The sequence below is a fragment of the Corythoichthys intestinalis genome, chromosome 8, assembly GCF_030265065.1.
Source record: "Corythoichthys intestinalis isolate RoL2023-P3 chromosome 8, ASM3026506v1, whole genome shotgun sequence".
NCBI lineage: Eukaryota > Metazoa > Chordata > Actinopteri > Syngnathiformes > Syngnathidae > Corythoichthys > Corythoichthys intestinalis.
The window spans coordinates 24,607,861-24,629,972 of NC_080402.1; the positions used below are offsets into that span (position 1 = coordinate 24,607,861).

Here is a 22,112-nt window from a genome sequence, read left to right on the forward strand (position 1 = left end):
AATGTGGGGAGTGAAGGCAACAGTGGTGCCAGTAGTGATCGGGACACTATAGGGGCAGTAACCCCCAAGCTGGGTGCATGGCTCCAACAGATACCAGGAACAACGACCGACATCTCCGTTCAGAAGAGCGCAATCCTTGGGACAGCGAAGATCCTGCGCAGAACCCTCAAGCTCTCAGGCCTCTGGTAGAGGACCCGAGCTTGAGAGGAGAGACCATACCCACCAATATATATAAAATATATTTTTTGGATTGCAGCAATTTTTGGGGGGATTGAATGATTTAGACACAAACGTCCAACCCATAATATGGCCGTAACACAAAAAGTTCCTTCAATCAATGAAAATGTTTTCAAATGCAAATTTTTGAATCTCAAATATTTTTTCGCATTTGAATACTTTTATTCTATGATTGAACTTTTTCTTTTTTGATTGAAGTGATTTTTCTTTTGAAAATATTTTTTTGTTAGAGGCAACTTATTTTTTGATGGAATAATAAAGACACAGATGTATAACCAAAATGTGGCCTAAACGCAAAACAACATTGTTTCAATCAAAAAATAATAATAATAAATAAAAATAAATCAGAGAAAAACAGTTTTCAAATGCATTTTTTGAGTTTCAGATTTATTTTTGCATTCAAACACTTTTTTTTTTAATTGAAGTGACTTTTTTTTAATTGAAAATATATATTTTGACTGAAGCAACTTTCTTTTTGATTAAAGCAACTTATTATTATTATTTTTTTTAATCGAATAGTAAAGACACAAATCTACTTCAAAGTGATGCTACCCTCATTTTGATCCGTTTGCGGCGTCTGCAGCTACATAGGAAGCGCCAAATACCACATCCAAAATGGCGGAAACGTTAACGTACAGCTTGGAGCTTAACGTCGCGTGATATATATTTGTCTATCAACACTGATAATAGAGACGTCATCTTCATGCGACAACTGAGTACTACTTCGCGCCAAGTTGCTGAGCGATTTCCATCTTTCACTGACAGCAAACCTGACAAAACTGAGGAAGACGTGTTCATAATGGTAATGATGTAATTATGGTTGTTGCGTTTTCCGAAAGTACAAGCCGTCTGCTGCATTATACTAACTTTTAAGACGGGACAGCTGTCTTTTAGGCTCTTTCGACGTCGTCACAACGCCTGTACTGACCCGTTAGCTAAATCGATCAACGCGCGTATCAACAATAATGACGCTGACCAATTTTATCTTCTTAAAATAACACGATTTTTTCCCACGGTACTTTCATGCATCTGTATGTAAGTCACCGAGTCAATAACTAGAGTTGAGTGAATGGTATTGATTTCATTTCATCCCTGTCAGTTATCGCATCTCTTCAATTAGTTTATGTTTAATCAGTGTATTTCTCATTTGGTTTTGTTTGATGTAGGACATCCGGCGGTTCTTTGCGCCGTCAACACAGAAAGCGACTCCTAATGGAAACACGAGCACGAAGAGGAATCCCATTTCCTCAGAGGAAGAGGTGAAAAAAAAGAAAGGCTCCAAGGCAAGACAATGACATTTTGAGTTACCGCCGTGGAATGGCTTCTCTTTTATTTTCGCATTTTTCTTTGTTTTAGACGAAGAAACAAGAAACAGAAGGGAAACGTGTACATGACAAAAAACGGAAAAAACATGCAGTCATAGAATCAGGTAAGGACTTCCCTGAGATTTGCACATCACCTTGTAAGTGATCTTTTAAAGCCATGACAATTGATACTGTTACTTATCTACTGCTGATGTTTCTTTTAATACAACAAATAAGATAACATCATTTTTACCCCCTATAGTATTTAAGAGATTAAAGAATTTTAAAGTACAGGTAGTCCCCGGGTTACGAACGAGTTCCATTCCTATGATGGCGACGTAACCAGAATTTCCGCGTAAGTTGGAATTAACTAATTTAAGTACCCCTAAACACCCGTGAACCCTTTAACACGAAGCCTATTTTGGCCGAATTTGCGTGCCTTTGATGTTGCCTTTATATTTCAATAAAAAAATTGTTCACAATGGCCAGGTTGGGTCCCTTTCTTCAGGACACCATAACTTTCATCTTCAAACTTGTTTTCTTCACTGACCAATTATAATCAACATTTTGGACCCAAAAAGACAAAAATCCCAAAATCTTTTTTTAAAATTTGTAATGTTGATGTCCCATTGACAACCAAATATGCTCGACCAACTGTTTTGAAGCTTGATATTTTTTATTCATATTGTAAGGATGAACTTTCAAAAGAAAAAAATAAGACTGAATAGTTATTTGTTTGACAATTCAACACAAACTGCAAGTATGGTCATAGGCGTTTTTGCCCTTTACACACACTATGGTCAAAACAAGTTATATACAGTGCAAAATAGTGAGAAAAATCTATATATAATCTAATACAAAAAGGGTTTGGAGGATATCTCTTTGTGAGGTTAGGTATTGTACCCATCACCTTATCAAAACTTAATACGTACATGCAATTAAGCTTCTCGAACACACATCTATTTACAAATTGAAAAGATTGATAGTGAAGAAAACAAGTGAAATACAACATTGAAAAAAAGTATTTTCACAAATATTGACAAGTAGTTCAGTTCAATTTTTTTCAGGCGTGCGACTCTTACGTTTTTTTTTTTAAAAAATGTTATTTATTTATTTATTTATTTATTTTTGGCGACACAATTAAGTTTCCTCTTTGAGGTGTGTTTGGGGTCATTGTCATGCTGGAACACTGCCCTGGACCTAGTTTCTGGAGGGAGGCGATCATGCTCTGCTGCAGTATTTCACAGTACATGTTGGAGTTCATGTTTCCCGCAATGGAATGTAACTCTCTAACACCTGCAGCACTCATGCAGCCCCAGACCATGACATACCCACCACCATGCTTGACTGTTGGCATGACACTCTTTGTACTCCTCACCTGGTTGCTGCCACGCATGCTTGAGACCATCAGAACCAAACAAATTAATCTTCATCTCATCAGACCATAGGACATGGTTCCAGTAATTCATGTGCTTTGTTGACATGTATTCAGCAAACTGTTTGCGGGCTTTTTTGTGTACCGTCTTTAGAAGAGGCTTCCACCTGGGGTGACACCCATGCACACCAATTTGATGTCGAGTGGGGCGTATGGTCTGAGCACTAACAGGCTGACCCCCCACCTCTTCAATCTCTGCAGCAATGCTGACAGCACTCCTGCGATGATCTTTCAAAGAAAGCATTTGGATGTGACGCTCAGCACGTGCGCTTAGCTTCTTTGGACGACCAACCTGAGGCCTGTTCTGAGTGGACCCTGCTCTTTTAAAACGCTGGATGATCTTAGCCACTGTGCTGCAGCTCAGTTTCAGGGTGTTGGCAATCTTCTTGTAGCCTTGGCTCTCTTCTTGTAGTGCAACAATACGTCTTTTAAGATCCTCAGAGAGTTCTTTGGCATGTGATGCCATGTTGGAACTTTCAGTGACCAGTATGAGGGAGTGTGAGAGATGCACTACTAATTTGAACACACCTGCTCCCTATGCACACCTGGACCTAGTAACACTGAGTCACTTGACATTTTGGAGGGAAAATGACAAACAGTATTCAATTTGGACATTTAGGGATGTTGTTTCTAAGAGGTGTACTCACTTTTTTGCCAGGGTTTTAGATATTAATGGCTATATTTTGAATTATTTTGAGGGGAAAATAAATAAACTTTATTATATACTTTTCATGTGTCAAAGTGTCATTTTGTCAGTGTTGTCCCATGAAAAGATATACTTAAATATCTGCAGAAATGCGAGGGGTGTACTCACTTTTGTGATACACTGTATTTCCTCCACACCCTTCTCACCTTTTTAACCCCTGACCATTTTCATGCCTGCATTAGCGAGGTCCCGATCTTATCACATGATCGGAAATGGGGTCAATCGCGGCATTTTTTAGAAGATCTGAATCTGAATGATGGTCCACAGTCACTCCGGAGCACTGACGCGGCCGGTGTACGTTGAACAATAGGATATAATGGGAACGATTGGGTCCGGCGCTAGTTTTTGCCGGACGTGGAACGAAGATGTATTTTGCGCAGTTGGTAACGAGGAATCCGAACTTTTAACAGCACGTCTGCTACGCACGTGCACGCGCGGCGATAAATCGCAGCGGAAAAATTACTGCCTTCATTTTTATTAATCGCGCGATAAATGAAATAATTGCATATTGCGACAGGCTTATGCATCACAAACCAAAAACCGAGACTTCAGCGTCGTAAAGTCGAAATCACGCAAGTCGGGTACGTCGCTACCCAAGGACTACCTGTATACAGTTCAGACCACATACCAAATTGTGTCATTTGCCAATAAGCGTTTCATTTTACTAGCTTTCGTTTGCTTGCTTGTTTTTGTTTCCTCAGACTCTGACTCAGAGGAGCGAGACAAGCAGTCTAAGAAAAAGAAAGTTAGCAAGGCTACCCATTCTTTGAAGAAAGAGCCTGTTGACTGTGTCTTGGAAACAGGTAAAATTGATAGTAAAAATGTCTACGCACCCTTTTTGAAATGCTATATTTATGTGCTATCATAATAAGAATAAAATACACAGTTCTGTGTGGAATGAATCCATTCTGAATATTTACTTTCCAGCTTTGTGTAGCACGCGTGCTTTCCATTGTCAGCAGAAAGATTCCAGCTATAATGGTAGAATGGAGATCAACGGATATGGGTTTTTCAGGACCGATACCGATTATTAGTAGTTAGAGGGGCCTATAACAGATTTTTGGAGCCGATATTAATTTGCTGTAAAATATGGAGTAAAAAAATTTAATAATGCAATCACTGAACTTTATTGAAATCCCTAAAGCATGTTTATTGAATCACACAAATAGAAAATAATAGCTCCAGAAGTGCCTGAATTTCCTAGACTCAGAAACATCTCTTGTAATGTTGACTAAAAGGTTAAACTAATAGCTCTCTGAAAATCTTCCACAGAAAATACAACAAAAATATAGGGAGTTTTCAGGCTGAGCAGCACCTCTTGTAAAGATAAATAAAAACTTAGATGATAGCTCATTGAATTTTTCCATGAATTCTCTGCCCTGATGACCTCGACTTAGTATCTTTGAGCAAGATACTAAACCCCACGTTGCTCCTGGTGCTGCGTCACCAGTAGGTAGATGAGGATATAGTGTGAAGCGCTTTGAGGGCCCTAAAAAGGTGGAAAGGCTACTAGTGCGCGAGACAGAGGCATATCGGTGTCGATAATCTGCCCGGCTGAATAATCGGTCTATCTCTACAGTAGAATACAATACAATATATCTGATGACGTGGTACTTGTCCTATTTCTAAATCGCACAGTCCTCCAAACAATTTAAAAAGATTGTTTTACCTTTGAGCTGTTGAGTTGTGTTAACTGCGTCTCTGTATAAAAATCAAATGGTATTTTAATGTCTTTATGATTGTAGACTCGGACAGTGACAGCTTTGAATCCTTGAAGGCCTCCACAACTAAGCAAAATGATGCTGCTGAAAAGATTAGCTCAAGCCCTGGTGGTAAAGCGTCTGCGTCTTCCAACAAGTCGTCCTCTCACTTGAAAATTGGAGTCAAATGTCCCACCACGCCTACCACATCAAAGACTGTGCCACCCCCTCAGACCAAACAAACCCCTACTTCCGTCTTTGACTACTTCGGCAACGGAAGCATCCAGCGCTCGGACAAGAAGCTGGTCGGCAGCACTAAACGAAAGACTGTGAGTAGTGATGAACATTTACAGTTGTCTCACTTCAACACTCTGCTTCTAATCTTTAGCTGCCAAAACGATACCTAATGGTCACTAATAACTATTGTTCTCAGCCCATCCAAGACAAAGATGATCTGAGCGATGAGCAAATTGCTAGACACCTGCAAATGCTTGAGGATGCTGAGGTAAATGGTGCAAATCACAACAGCACAATTAATGGCAGCCAGTGAGTTACTAGAAATGAACTCACGGGCTGTCATTGACGCCATCAATGGTAGACAATGAGTTCAGTGAAATCCATCCTCGTTCCATGGTAGAGTTCTGTACTCACTGCGCCACTCTGATTTTATTTATTTTTTAATTTACAGAACACAGAATGAAGTCAGAATTGTAGTGAATACTTGTATAGGAGGCAACACATCTGCTTCACCATTAATTTGGGGTTTTGTCCCTGTAGCAGCTTTCAGATACCACTCGTTAGAAGTTGAATCTAAGGGGGCTTTCACACCTGTGGCCCATTTGTTTTGTTAAGATTTAGGCGCTAAATACAATTGTCTCCTTAACCGTTAAAATGTAAAAAAATATATATATATATCATGCACAACCATAGATACTACATACAATGAGGAGTGAAATATTTCCACCCTTATCAGTGCTGATATTTAGTGCAGAAGCCTTTGTTTGCAATTAAAGAGGTCACCAGGTTTTCACATATGGAAACAGGGATTTTGGCGCAAATCTTCTTTAGATCTGTCATGTTTCGAGTGTCGTTGAGAGGTTTCAGCTCCATCCAAAGATTTTCTATTGGATTGAGGTCTGGAGACAGACCACTCCTTGGTCAGTTTGACTGTGTGCTTCGGATCGTTGTCATGTTGGAAGATCACGCCACGACTCAGTTTCAAGTCTCTGACTGAGGGAAGGGGGTTGTGGCTCAAAATCTGATACATTTCACCATTAATCCTCTGTTTCATACAGTACAGTCGTCCCCTTTGCAGAAAAGTAGCCCCAAAGAATGAGGTTTCTACCCCCATACTTAACACTGGAGATGGTGTTCTTGGGATTGTACTCATCCTTCTTTTTCTTCCACACACGACGAGTAAAGTTTGCACCAAAAAGTTCTACTTTGGTCTCATCTGATCACATGACTTTCTCCCATGGCCCTTCTGCATCATTCAGATGGTCCCTGGCAAACGTCAGACGGGCCTTCACATGTACTGGCTTCAACGGGAACCTTCTGAGCTATGTATGGTTTTAAAGCATTGCACCATAGTTTTCTACTGACAGTAGCCTTTGAAACTCTTCATCCAGCTCTCTTTAGGTCATTGACCAGTTCCTGCCGTGTAGCTCTACGCTGAGCCCTCATTTTTCTCATCATGAGTGATGGCCCCTGAGGAGAGATTTTACATGGACCCCCAGTCAGAGGTAGATTATCAGTCATTTTTAGCCTTTTCCATTTTCTAACAAATGCTGCAACTGTTGATTTATTCTCACCAAGCTGCTTTCCAATGGTCCCATAGCCTTTTCCAGCATTGTGGAGCTCAGGATTTTTTTCTGTTGTCTTTTGAAAGCTCTCTGGTCTTGCCCATGGTAGCAGGAGGTAGTGGATAATGACTGACTGTGGGGTGCACAGGTGACAATTATGAGCTCAAACGGGTGGTTGGGTGGTTACTCACGGGGTAAATGTGGACTTTTTTTTTTTTTTTTTTTTAAGGTAGACTGACAACTCATTATTATAGCTGATTCTCAGGGGTACAAATATACTTATGAACCCCAGTAAATTACAAATAAGGTATTCTAAAAAAAATCATACAATGGAATTTCTGGATTTTTCCCCGCATATTGTGTCTCTATGAGAGGAAATGCATCTATGATTGAAATTTCAGACCTCTACCTATTTTCTAAGTGGGTGAATTTGCAAAATCACAAGGGGTGCAGATACTTCTGCTCCTCACTGTATATAGGGTTGATGTGTGCTGTGAACCAATAGGGATAGGCGTTGTCACCCGTTAGCCATTTTATGTCAGGGCCGTTCGATAAACAATGTTACTGTCAATTGAGTGTGTACTTTGACATACAGTAACTGTAGAGTGATCAATTGTCAAATGGCTTGTTTAATCATATATGTCAGAGATATAGTAATTGTACTGCATATTAAAAAAATACATTTTCTCAAGATCGAGCCAATCAATTTACATTCCTAAGGTAATGAAACGGTTTGTAAACCCATCGAAAATTTAGCGAGTTGAGAGTATTTTGTAGGGGGAAATTACTCACCTTCCCTTCCCCAGTGTGGCTGAACTGTATATGATGTGCTAGCTATTTCTACGTGTAGTAAGAAGAACAACGAGTAAATTAGGTGGTCTTAAATCTCACATGTTGAAACCTGTCTGACCTGTTTGGGACTTGCGGTTAATAAATGCTTTCTCAATCGGGCCTTACTTAGCTGGAGAAGCAGGTCCATGAGGATGAAGACTTTGCACGAACACTTGCGATGCTGGATGAAGAACCACAAGCAAAGAAGGTGATAAGAAATTTGAAGCCGGATTTTTTTTGTTTCATATCAGTTTTTAAACCTGTCCTTTGTGTCATGTTTTCGTCAAGGTTTGTCAGAGCACGAGTAAAAATGAGGATTTTGGTGCGTTCCCCAGAAAGAGGAGTGCACTTAGCCCGTCAAAGAGTAGCAGGAAGGACAGCATGTCAGAGGATGTGATTGGGCCTACACCCAAGAAAAGCCCTGCTCCTGTCAAACCCAGTTCCAAACTGGGGATGATGAAGAAAAAGGATGAGGAAAAAGATGACCGAGCACTGACAAAATTGAAAGTATCTCCCAAAAAGGAGCCGTTGACTGTGTCGAGCAGTGAAAAGTCCAAAAAAGGAACTGCACTTCAAACATCTCCTACTGAGCCAGTGGTGAGTTGCAATTCCCATTGTATAGGTGGTATTCTGGGCTGGTTGCTTTTTTAATACATTTGTCACGCCAAAATAATTTTCGGAATTGGTTGGCGTTGTGATTGTGGACCCCCTCCATTCAATTTAGTCACCAATACTTTTTATTGATTTGTACTTCGTGATGAAGCAACCATCAACTGATATGTTTTTTGTACATATGTTAGAGCACAAGGACTGATGAAGCAGAGAAGAAAAAGCTTAATGCGTCAGCATACAGGAATTATCTGAACAGAGATGGACCACGAGCTCTGGGCTCCAAAGAAATCCCCACGGTGCCGCGTTCAAGTCATCAGCTATCAATTTGCTTCACGCGTCATGGACTATTGCTCATCGTCAACTGTTGTGGGTATTCCAGGGTGCAGAGAACTGTTTGGAAGGCTGCGTATTTGTGCTGACGGGTGTTCTCGAGTCACTGGAGAGAGATGACACCAAATCCCTCATCGAGCGCTACGGTGGCAAAGTGACAGGCAATGTCAGCAAGAAAACCACTTACCTGGTGCAGGGCCGAGACAGTGGTGTCTCAAAGCTGGAGAAGGTGGCCAACACCCCTATTTTTTATTTTCTTATTTTTTTTTTTTTTTTTACATGTCATGCTTATATTCTTGCTAATTTTCATCCCGCACTCTTTTTTTAGGCATGCTTCTACTTGTACATGCTTCAGCCAATTGTCACCATTCCAACGTCATGTACTCCATAAATTCATGCCACCAAGGCATGTATATTTCTCGGACCAAAAGTTTAATGTCCCTCCCAAATCGCGATTGTGAGGATGTTTTTCAACCAAAACATCCTCACTTTATTCCAACGGGACATTTAACTCAACAGGGTTCACAACTTCACATCCCTCAAAATTTATTTTCATGCTATCCGCATAGTTTCACATTTATTCCCAGTGGCACATGTAAAACAACCGTTCCCATTTTGCCATCCACAATTCAAATTGTTCAGTAGATTCAATTTACATTGAGTGTAATTTTCAACTTTCAAAAAAAAAAAACTCCAAAATCTCCTAATTCATTCTCATTGACTTTAAACTTAACTCACCAAATGTATACACGATTCCACGTCATTCAAAGTATTTGTACAGTCCAGCTTTCACATGTAATGTCTACACAAATTACTATAGTTGTCCGCTAATGACTTTTTAACCAGTATCTCGATATTGTACAACTTAAAAATATTTGATATCGATATATGCAGTCGTAGACTTAGCATTTTATGGCTAATTGTATTGTGATGGTTTACTAATAATAGTGCTGACATAACAAATCCAAAGCATGTTAGGCCATGTCTACTTGTAGCAGGGTATTTGGCAAAAAGAACTTTTTCTACGGTTTGGCCTATCATCCACACGCGCATTTAAATGAAGGTTCTTAAAAACTCAGAAGTGAAGCTGAGCGAATTCTGTGTTTTTGGCGCCATCATGGGGGCACGGATAACCAAAGATTTAACTGGATCCGTCACTAACCGCGACAAACTTTGTCCCTATGTCACTCATGAGACCAATGTTTACATTTGGAGTATATTACAGGTGTTTTTTTGCTTCTATTTATTTACAAACTCTTGCAGTGCTTCATACTGAAGAGCACATGCAAAAGCATGGGGGTATTACAATTATTTTTTTCGCATTGTTATGTACTTAGAAATTAATGAATGCGGTTGAGTATGGAAGCTTTTTTTTTCTACAAACGTGCTGTTGGGCGTAATTACTTTTTCCCGATGTATTAGGGCAGGATCTTCGGTTTTGAAAAACCCTGCTACATGTAAACATTGCCTCAGTTTGGAGACATATAATGGTCAATAAGCATCACTGCTGTGCTAAGCTGTGACCAGCCTGTGTACAAAGGCAAAAGGCTTCTACATTCACTTTGAAGGCAACATGCATATTGGCCCATAACAGATAATGACCGGTAACCTGGTTCTAGGCTTTATTATTTTTTTTATTTTTTAAGAAGTTGTATTTTTTAAATAATAGCACAGCAGTGATGCTTATTGCTTAAGCTGTGACCAGCCCGTGTACAAAGGGAGAAGGCGTCTACATTCACTTTGAAGGCAACATGCATATTGGCCCAAAACCGATAATGAAAAACTGATGTCAATTAGGGCTGCAGCTATCGAATATTTTAGTAATCGAGTAATCGACTGAAAATTCAATCGAGTAATCGGATGAAACAAATATGTTTTTAGGTGAACAGCAATTATAGATATACATGAGAAAACAAGACATTTCATCTAATCTTGAACCATTTTCAGTCAATCAATGTCTTTATTTTCGATCTATATTGTTGAAAGCAGCCAACAATTGCATCTCAGATGTAACTAGAATTAAAAAAAAAAGACTAATTCACTGCATTCACTCAAAAACCTTTAGATCTTATTAAAAAAATATATATATATACCTAAAAAAATGCCGTTACGCTTGATAACACACATCACTTAAAAGTTGGGATTTTTTTCCCACGTGTTTCAATTGAATTTCTATTTGTGTCAAGCCATTTTTAAGTTCTAGTTAAGTTTTAAGTTAGTCTAAACTGTAAGTCCTGATAGGATTTTGAGTTTTTGCAGTGTTCAAAATAAATGTATGATACAGGCTGTATTGGAGCACATTAGGGACCAGTGCTACTTGGTGTTTTATCCAGCAATGACTACTGAGCTAAAATTGATAGTTAGCATTATTGAGTTTTTATTTTACACCTTTATCACTCCACAACGCTATGTTATGTTAAAGCCTGTATGCAAGACACGCTAGCCACGCATCGACAGTGGTCATAATTAATAGAAATCTAGCCCTCTGCAGGGCTAACGTTACTTGAGTTAGAGACAGTAACGTTAATCTTTATTTATTAGCGCTTAGCGCTCTTTATTAGCGCTTAGCGCTCTACTGCTTTAAGATGGTGGCTGTTTACTAACGCTGCCCAGACGCGGCCGAGTCTGTCAAGTGGCATCTAGTTCAACATACATGTGATCTCTATGAGACTCATCAGACGCTACCTACCGACATAGCATCGTGCGGCCAAGTATTTAGCAACGTCGGCGTCGTTTGTTGCGGCTATCGGTTGCAGTAAGTTTTTTTTGTTTTGTTTTGTTTTTTGCTTCTTCCTCTACGCACGTGACATCAGCGCTTTGTGCCGCATTAAAAGTAGTCCGAGCAAAACGTGATGCTTAGAGCTGTCAAAATAAACGATTACTCGAGGTGAATAAAATTACTCGTATCAGTTTTTAAACCAGAGTTACTCGAGTTGCTCGAGTATTCGTTTCAGCTCTAATGTCAATATTATCCAATATCATTTTAAAGTGCTTTTATCGGCTTATATCATTGGCTACCTGATAAAATTGGACAACTCTATAAATAACTGTCTTTTAGGTTGCAAGTACACTTCAAGCAAAAGTAATAATTTTGGCTTCGTATTTTTGTGTGTGGCTCTGATGACACTCAGGCAGAGAGTTTCGGTACCAAAATTCTTAGCGAGGATGATCTGTTGGAGCTGATCAGGACAAAACCAGGAAAGAAGTCCAAGTATGAGATTGCTGCAGAGGCTGAGGTTAGTAGTCAGTACATTTGTTTTGTTAAAGCAAAGCTTGTTTTGTTACAGAAAGCTATATTTGAATGATTTTCTGTTGAATTAATTTCACCATTTAGAGTAAGGCCTTGAAGACCAGGACTCCTCCTGGCTCGGCCTCAAAGTTCACACCTAAAACTTCAAAGATCTCGCCTTCCAAAGGAAACTCAAAGTCCCCTCATACTCCGAGTCCTTCAAAGACGGGACGGATAACCAGCCACAGTGCCAAGAACATAGATGGCGGAACCCCAACTGGAAGAGGCTCGTCTCAAACTGCTCGTAGGGATTTGGGACTTTCTTCCTCCACCTCATCTTCTGAAACGAAATCCGTCAAAGAGGAAGGTTCCTCTCTTCTATGGGTCGACAAATACCGCCCATGCTCTCTGAAGGCTTTGATCGGTCAGCATGGGGACCAGAGCTGCGCAAACAAACTGCTGCGCTGGCTGCAAAACTGGTACAAGCACCACAGCGGGACCGGCTCAAAGCCACCAGGTAAGGACCAGCTTTGTCTGTCTTGCTATTCTTGTTTGTACACCAACAAGATGTCAAGTTTCATCCATTTTTCCCCTAAAAAAGTGGTTACATGCCTTTTATGTTTTGGGGTATAGCTGCCAGATTTGGAAAGTTTGGGGCAGGAAAAGATGACGGATCGGGATTCAAGGCGGCTCTTCTCTCTGGCCCGCCAGGCGTGGGAAAGACCACTACAGCGGCCCTGGTTTGCAAGGTGCACCAAACACTACTACTGCAATATAGTGTATGCCAAAATTTTATAGTGTCCAAGGACGTCAAACCTTTTTTTTTTTTTTTTTTTTTTTTCCTTCCAATAATATTTTGTGTAAAATTGTGTTTTCCTCGCTCGTTTGCTTGCAATCACGGTCTCATGCGTGTGCAATTCACTGCATTCAAGCTTGCAATTCATGACAATATTTCAAGGTGTCACTATTCTTCACCAGTTAGAAATTGAAGGCAGGCTGCTGCAATCCTTTTAACATCAGACATACAATTTGACTTGTCATCTGTCTCGACATACGACGACATGCTCGAAATACGACAAATTACAACAGCGTCGCAGTTTCATTTTTTTCCTGCAAGACTGCAGCATGGTGGATTTTCTTGTGGGGAAAAATCGACATGTGGCCCAAGAAGGTTAGTGCAGGTGGTTAAAAAAGGGAAAAGGTGACACCTCCCATTGAAATGACGAAAATGGTAGAAAAAAGAACTGGCTCGACAATGGAGCTGGAATATGTCTACAATCTCAAAGACGACTCTCATTGTTATTGTAACATCGGCAAGGAAGTCGCCAGCTTCGTCAGGTTTTTAATAATTTATTTCAGAACTTGTGCAACGCAACACAAGACCGCTACTGTCCGTCATAGCCAACAACAACAGAACATGAGAAATGAAAAGCTTCCAAGTTCCCACTCTTCCGCACCTCTCGCGCATCAGTCACACGGTGCGTTTAGGAACAGCATGCAAAGTGCAAACGCCACATTAGAACCCAATTCGTTACATTATTATTATTCTGATTTGTATTTATAACGTATTTGTTTTGCTTTGTGTAATTGCTATTTGTAATTGTACCTGCAGTATTTATTAAGGATTTAGCGTAGGTTTTTGGGCCGTGGAAGGAATTAATCGAATTATAATGTATTCTTATGGGAAAATCCCGCTAGATGCTAGACATACGACCATTTCGACTTACAAACCACATCCTGAAACGAAATAAATCCGAATGTAGAGGTGCCACTGTATATACGACGTCCTGGAAATCTGGTCTCCTGAGACCTTTCTGGATCTTGAAAATGCTAACTTTGACATTGTATAACTAATCAAATTAAAAGTTTAGTTCTCATCATTATTTGGTCTAATTTTTTCCCCCTAGCTTTTTGTGGTACTCCTGATTCGTAAGCAGCCAATGAGAAATTGGCCTGCTTTATGACTCATGATCAGAAGCAAGCGTGGAAAATAACGTTTGACATAAAATTGTGAGTTCTTGGGGGGACCTTAACGTGTTTTTGTTGCTAATAGAACACATACTTGTGTGCTCAAAACCCTCTTTATTCCTTGGTGTTTCCCGTTACATACATGTAATTGTGTCACATCCCATAATGCCATAAATTGCATTTAGCATTTTTGGGCTTGAAGCTTAATATGCGTTTTCATATTTCTATTGGATTACGCTGTGGATGGGCCAATAGGAGTTGGGCTTCAGCTATGTGGAGATGAATGCCAGTTGCACGCGCAGCAAAACCAACCTGAAAGAAGTGGTTGCAGAGTCCCTCAACAATACCAGTATTGAAAGCTTCTACAAAGGTAAACACCTTTCTGCGGCAATACATACTTGAAAATGTGCTGCATATTAGCATCCACAATAAAGCATATATTTACACCTAAAAACAAAAAACAGGCAAGCATTTTATGTCGCACAATAGTGAATTTTCTCCAGTACAAATTATTTATAAGGAGAAATCGAAGTAACGTTATTCCATGCCACAGATTCCGACAGGGCAAAAGAATAGGTTGAAAAACTTCATTCAATACTATAGTGATGCATATAATGCCTCCTGGCTCTATGATTGGAAGGTACATCCCAGAAAGTGAGCACTAAACACGTGTTAATCATGGATGAGGTGGACGGCATGGCGGGCAATGAGGATCGGGGCGGTATGCAGGTAGACGCTTTGCTTCCCGATTCATTGATTTTTCTACCTACTTCTCTTGGGACCAACATTTGTGTTGTTCTTACAGGAATTGATCGGCCTCATCAAAAATTCCAAGATTCCCATCATTTGCATGTGCAATGATCGGAACCACCAGAAGATCAGATCGTTAGCCAATTACTGCTTTGATCTGCGCTTCCAGAGGCCGCGAGTGGAGCAGATTAAGGTAAAAACATACTTAAGGTAGCAGCGGGTATGTGCCCGTTTTCTGACTCGAAAAGGCTGCGTGCTCGACCCTGGTCTTCTGTCACATCAAGAAAGGCCCTTATTTTAAAACCGTTTTTAATTTTGATTCATTTCATGATGACTTATTCATTTTTCAGGCTGCAATGATGTCCATTGCTTTCAAGGAAGGAATCAAGATTCCGCCTCCAGCACTTAATGAAATAATCTTGGCCTCCAATCAAGACATCAGACAGGTTTCAAAGAAAAACCGTCACACAAGATGAGGATCATTCGCAGCTGATGTAGTGCTTTTTCCTCAGGTGATACATAACCTCAGCATGTGGTCAGCCAAAGACAAGGTTATGACTTACGAGCAGTGCAAGTCGGACGCCAACAGCGCCCGCAAGGACTTGAAGATGGGCCCTTTTGACGTCTGCCGAAAAGTGTTTGCCGCCGGTGAAGAGACGGCCCGTATGAGCCTCATCGATAAGTCCGATCTTTTTTTCCACGACTACTCGCTAGCACCCCTCTTTGTCCAGGAGAACTATGTGCATGTTCGGCCTGCAGCGGCAGGGTAAGGGGAGGTCATTGTAAGACTTCGACACATTGTGCACTCAAACTTCATACAGTTAGCAGTAATGGACTATTTCAATTTTTTTTTTTTTTTTTTGTAGTGGTGATGCCAAGTCCCATCTGGTCCTGCTCAGTAAAACTGCGGACTCCATCAGTGATGGAGACCTGGTGGACAGACGCATCCGTTCTGGACAGAACTGGTCCCTGCTACCCACTCAGGTAAAACACAATTTTAATTGTAAAGATGGATATATATTATGAGATGAGTCTACCGCTCATACCATCGTTGTATTCAGATGTGGGTACCGTAATTTTCGGACTATAAGCCGCTACTTTTTTCCCTTCATTTTGAATCCTGCAGCTTATAGTCTAATGTGTCCTATTTGTTGATTTATTTGGGTTAACAGATAAAACTTTATTTGACAACAGTGTCGTAAGACTGTCATAAGACCGTCATAATTATGACATGACACTGTCATGGGCATTAATGAATGCTTACGGCTGATGTCACTCAGGCTAGGCTCATACTACAGGTCTTAATGCACAAATCCGATATTTTGCCATGTTTTTTTTTTTTTTTTCATGCGCGTTCAGACTGCCTTTGTCCATTGAGACCGTTCAAGTATCACGCATGTGCACTAATTCACAATCCGAGATGCGCTCAGCAAAGAGACCCGCATGCGCAGAAGCATCAAAACAAATTACACATGCTAGCTGTATGTCATTACAGAGTGATCATATTTTGATTTCCAAAAAGAGGACACAAATAACAGACATTAATAATCCCCGTTTAGTCTTGTATTCAAAGTTTATATGGACTGATAGAACGCATACACGCACACACATGATCCTTGACGTGTGTGCGTGAAATGACGTGGGTGCGTCAGTTTGCCCCGACTCGGCCATGTGTGCAATAATGAAATATTGCTCATTCGGCGCACCGAATGGAAATCGAAAATTGTAAGGTTTATCCTTTTCTTCATTTTATTTTTTTACGACTGTGGTCAAGCCCGCGTCGTGCTTCAAAGCAGAGTTCGAGCTAGGCGCTAATGCCTACATGGCTGCTGTCCTCTGTGCCTCTTGCTCCTAGCTGACGTAATTGCTGCATGAATTCCAATCTGGGGGTCTTGACAGTTCAGACCGCCAGTCACGTTCAGAAAAAATGTGGCCCAGATCTGATTTGGACCACATACAAAAGTGACTCAGATTGGATTTGAAATGGTCTACTTCTATGCGACTGGTCCTGTTCAGACCGTCAAGTTAACGCCTGACTCGAGTCGGGGAAAAACACGAAAAAATCGGATTCGTGGATTAAGACCTGTAGTATGAACCTAGCCTAAGTGTCCTCCGGCAAATTTTGTCACTAACTCCATTTATGTCCTGCTTAGATCTTTTACATCAATTCAAAAGTGAGATAATTTGCCAGATGATACTAAATCTGTCATAAGAATACATTAATGCTCATGACAGTGTCATGCCATAATTATGAGTCTTATGACGTTGCTGTCAAATGAAGTCTTACCCGTAATGTCTTTTAGTGTAAATAACTCATAATACAGTGAGGACAGCTGCGGCTTATTGCGAGGTGCAGCTGATCTATAAAGAAATGCTATTTTCGTGTCAAATTTGGTGGGTGGCGGCCAGTGTTGCCACGTGTTACTGTAATCTGATTACTTTCTTTTAATAACGAATAATCTAACGTGTTCATTTTTCCAAACAAGTAATCTGATAAAAGTTAGTTTCCTTGGTGTCTGTGCGTTCATTTTTTGTTATTGCCCCGTAATGTTTTTAGAATGAAGACTATTGTAGGCAAGCACGAAGAGCATTTTGAATAGAAAATGTTAGGAAGGTTCCCACCACGTGTTCGCCTCCATGGTAAACGCTCACAGTTACTTCCTGTTTTGGTCTCGAGTCACACCCGCTAAGTGTTTTGAGATTGAGAAAGGCCTGTGCCAGCACAGGTACACATTCAAGCCGAGTGCAGCCACCTGTCGAGATGTGCGAGGAAATGTTGATCTTAGTGCGTCCATGAATGAACGTGAGTATTTTTCCTTCATTCTGGAGGGTTCCAGCGATAGGTTGGAGCCGCTACATGCATGGCCATTTCGTAGCTTTGCCATTGCAACGGTGAGTAGTCGTCGCTCTCGGGAAGTCGGCAACCATTGTTTACATCATATTCGTGTTGCACATTTATGCCTGTTGGTGATGTGTTCGTTTAGCATCTTTTGGATGTGTTCTAAGCGGTGCAACGGTTTACGGTGCAAAAACATGTCATTTGCCACGTTTACATGGAGCCAAATATTCCAATTACAATCGGAATATTTGTTCAAACCGAATAAATGTGTTCCATATAAACACCTCATTCGGAATGAACAGGCCCAAACCGAATGGAATTTCATTCCGATTCACAGGGGTGGAATATTCCTTTTCCCAAACCGATTAGAAGTAAAATTATATCATGTAAACAGGGAAGCGGAATGGTGTCTGGTTGCGTTCCTTCTGCGCATGCTCCGTACTGACGTGGTGACGTCACTTGGTGACGTAAGTAACGTCACTTGCAACATGGCTTCCAAGCACACGCACAGCGCACCCAGACAACTTTTTAAATGAACGTCGTATCATTCTGAAGTTTTGTTTCCACTCGAAAAGTTAAAACAGCAGCTGATCTGACGATCGATCTCCATGTTTTGCAACGTGACGCTTTGTTTTGATTAATCTGCGCATGTCAGACGGCAGTTGTCAAACGTCCTTTCGGAATAAAGGCAGTCACATGTAAACACTGGATCGGAATAGATGAAGTGACATGTAAACCACTGATGTGAAATTTCCATTCGAAATGATTTGAATCGGTATGAATAAAAGTCAGCATGTAAACGTGGCTATTGTAACACAAATTATTTGCAGCTTTAACAGTACACTTCAGACAACTTATTGGTAATGGCTGCTGTGACATAATTATTCAACACAAGTGTTTACATCAGGTTTCAGTTTTTTTTTTCTCCTCAGAACATTTTTAATGCATGCACCCCCCACACAGACACAACCAGATTAAAGCTGTATTGCTCTGATGCCAATGAAACATTTAAAATTTTATGATGGCAGAATAAAGCAAACACATACAGAAAAATAGCTGTGGCCATTAAACTGTCATATTACATATAGGCTTCACTGTTGGATTATACTTTATGCTGAGTGCTTTACCATCATGAAAGCTTTCAAGGAAATCACACAGAGATACCAAATAACGCGACATAATGATTGCTAGATGATGCCTGTGCCCAGTCCACTCATTAATTTCAGCCTTTTCGACAAGGTTAGAGCAGCAATCCGACTCCATCACGTTCATTTGTACCGTTAGCCGCAAGCGTTAGCCTGTGGCTTGGCTACCAGAAGAAAGCACTGAAAGCATCCTCTCTTGAAATCGTGAGAACCAGGGAGGACAGCGGGTGAAAGCCCGTCTGGAACCCGCCAAGAGATTACTTAATGTTGCGTGAAAGTTTGGCGAAGCTCCCTTAAGCCCGGCTCCATCACGTTTGCTTGTAGCGTTAGCCTACCGGTCTTCTGTTTGTTTGGCTTCCTGAAAACCACGTGACTCCAGATGTAAGTGCACTGACTGCTTTCTTAAAGGGGAATGAACATAGCCGAACAACACAGTCAAAGCGGGATGAAAAGACTATATTTTCTTGTTTTATTAAATTACCGAATTTACCGACATGGTCAAAATTACGTCGGTCATCATTAAGAATTTCGGTAACGGTAAATTTTCGGTTTACCGCCCTGCTCTACTTTGTGTGTATTTTAGTAGCCAGTAACTAAACTAGCCAAAGAGCTAAGAGGCATTTTAACAGTTGAAAATGTTTACACTTTAAGTGTTTATTTCATTTTCTTAAAAGCAAAATAGAGGCAGTCTTTTGGAAAGTCAGACTTGTTTTTTTTAAAAATGCAAAACGCAAACCGAACCGAAACCATGATCCCAAGACCGAGGTTCAAACCGAACCGTGGGCTAACTGAACCGTTGCACCCCTAGTTCTAAGTCTGATTGAGTGTAAAGTGCTTAGTTGTCGTTACGTTTTGTGGCCGAATTGACCGCGTGTGCGTACGGCGTACTTCCGGGTTGTTCGCGTGCATCCGCTCCCACTTGTACCTTTTGTGGTTATTGCACTGTGCCATTCGTTTGTGTGTTGTTGATTATTGTGTAGTCAATTTGCATTGTTTTACATTTGCACTGATATGCTGTTAACCCTAACCCGAAATTGAGAACTTTTGACATTAGGCTTAATCTTCGAGTTAGCTGGGATTAATTAGTCTGTGGAGTTGATTTCAACAAATTCCATGCAGTTTGTCAGTTATTTGTTAGTTTTAGGGCCTCCAGAGTGGTTAAGCTAGCGCGAGTCAATGGTGGTTCAAATCAACTACATCAACTAATTAAACTTCCGCTTACTCAATGATTAAGCCTAACGTGAAAAAATTCTCATCTTCCCCTTTAAATTCAGTAATTGAAAGTCAATTACATGCAATATCTTTTTTCTGGTGTTATCTTATGTTGAGGTGGTAAAGGGACAAAAACTGGTAAAAAAAAAAAAAAAAAGTTTAAAAAAAGTAACTGATAAATTACTTTTAAGTAATTTTGTTACTTTGATAATAAATTAATCAGTAAAGTAACTATATTACTTTTTAGGCATAATTTGGGTCATCTGTGACAACACTGGTGGCGGTTTATAGTCAGGTGCGCCTTATGGTCTGAAAATTTTGGTAATCATGAGGATGAGGATGATGCTATGGATTGTTTGTTTGTTTTTAGGCCATATATGCCAGCGTAATCCCAGGTGAGCTCATGAGAGGTTACATGAATCAATTCCCTACTTTCCCAAGCTGGCTCGGGAAAAACTCATCGGCAGGCAAACATTCCCGCCTTATCCAGGAGCTTACCTCGCACATGGCTTTGAAGTGAGCGCAACAGGTTATTCCACTTTTATTCGTCCCGGGTGCTGAAGGTGCCTCGTCTGGCGCAGGACGATGAGCAGCAGACAAGCGGTGAACCTGGACTACCTCTACTTCCTGCGGCAAGCCCTGCTCAACCCTCTTCAGGAGCTGGGGGCGGAGGGGGCAGCTCAGGCCGTGCGTTTGCTGGACGATTACCAGCTCGTCAGGGAAGACGTGGACAGCTTGATGGAAGCGGCTTCCTGGGGCGGACAGCCTGACCCCTACTCAAAACTAGACTCCAAGGTCAGCAATTAGAAGCCAAAGGCTTTCTTTCCTATGTAGAAGTGCATTCACTGACGTCAATAGATTTTAATCTAGCCATTAACTAATCGATCTCTTGTTTTAAATTAATAGAAACATTGCTAAATTTTAAGTATCACAGCTGTTTACGATTAATTCTTGGGTGCAGAATCTAAAACTGCAATCAATTTTTCTCTATTGCGTGTTTTGAACAATAGGCTTTATTTAACATTGCTTGTTTTATTTTTAAAAAATGCTAGCATGCAATGAAATATGAACCAAAACAGTCATTATTGCAAGTGTTAATTAACATGATTATAGTTTTGTAAAGAACATGGCTAGTTATGTGCATGTGTAAGTAGGTAATCTTGAGAGAAAAAAACTTTTTTAAATACTTTTCTCTCCTCCCAGGTGAAGGCAGCGTTTACTCGGGCATACAACAAAGAGGTTCATCTGACACCTTACTCCCTACCAGCCGTCAAAAAGGGGCGGCGCGGCGGTGGCGAAGACTCCGAACTGGGAATGCAGGACACTGAATACGCGCCGGTGTCCGAAGATGAGAACGACAACCTTGGCGTTGATGCGATGATCAAAGTAAGTGAACATTTCCACAAGTTCCATCCAACATCATATCTGCTTGCATTTTCCTCCAACAGCAGAGGAAGACCAAGGAGTCCAAGAAGGAAAAGGCCGAGGATTCTGGGAAGGGTAAAGGCAAGGGAAAAGGAAAGGGCAAGGCTAAAAAGTGACTACCGTACTGATTTCAACCAAAACGGCATGTGCTGCATCCTGACCATGATCACTTAGTGCTCATTTTCCCTTTTTAAAAGCCTCCTGAGCGTCGTCTTGTCATGTCTGTTTTGGATTCAAATCATGTAGACATCTGCTTCAAAGACTTTTGCAACATTTTTGGCTTTTGGTTACAATTTGTTACTAATTTTGTCTGTAAATTACGTTTTTGTAAAATAGAGAGATATGCCACTTGTGTGTGCTTTTTTTTTTTTTTTTTTTTTTTTTTTTTTTGTGAAGATCTTTTTCAGTACCCAAGTTGGAAAGACTGTGTGGTCCTTTTTTTGCCATTTTAGTAAACTACATATTCAGGCTAACCATGCAGTTGTCACTACAGTGGACAAGTTGCCACTTTTAAGACTTTTAACCCTTTTTATAGAAAAACTGACTTATCAAAGTTAAAAAAAAATGTTTTTGAAACTAAAGACTTT

The 22,112-nt window shown here is 40.5% G+C and overlaps 1 protein-coding gene across 2 annotated transcripts; it reads left to right on the forward strand.

Moving 5' to 3' along the window:
- Nucleotides 1-886: 886 nt before the first annotated feature.
- On the forward strand, nt 887-21,875 carry rfc1 (replication factor C (activator 1) 1). Of its 2 annotated transcripts, none has more exons than XM_057843061.1 (23): nt 887-1,039; nt 1,404-1,520; nt 1,594-1,666; nt 4,384-4,485; nt 5,428-5,711; nt 5,816-5,887; nt 8,146-8,223; nt 8,304-8,612; nt 8,816-8,923; nt 9,007-9,186; nt 12,089-12,193; nt 12,292-12,703; nt 12,820-12,935; nt 14,410-14,524; nt 14,795-14,883; nt 14,960-15,097; nt 15,255-15,350; nt 15,417-15,670; nt 15,771-15,888; nt 20,471-20,616; nt 20,682-20,895; nt 21,304-21,486; nt 21,549-21,875. In XM_057843061.1, the coding sequence occupies exons 1-23, from the start codon at nt 941-943 to the stop codon at nt 21,639-21,641; spliced, it is 3,501 nt and encodes a 1,166-aa protein (XP_057699044.1). In that variant the 5' UTR covers nt 887-940; the 3' UTR covers nt 21,642-21,875. The 2 variants fall into 2 exon arrangements, with proteins under 2 accessions (XP_057699044.1, XP_057699045.1); XM_057843062.1 differs by having other exon boundaries at nt 21,552-21,875.
- Nucleotides 21,876-22,112: the final 237 nt, after the last annotated feature.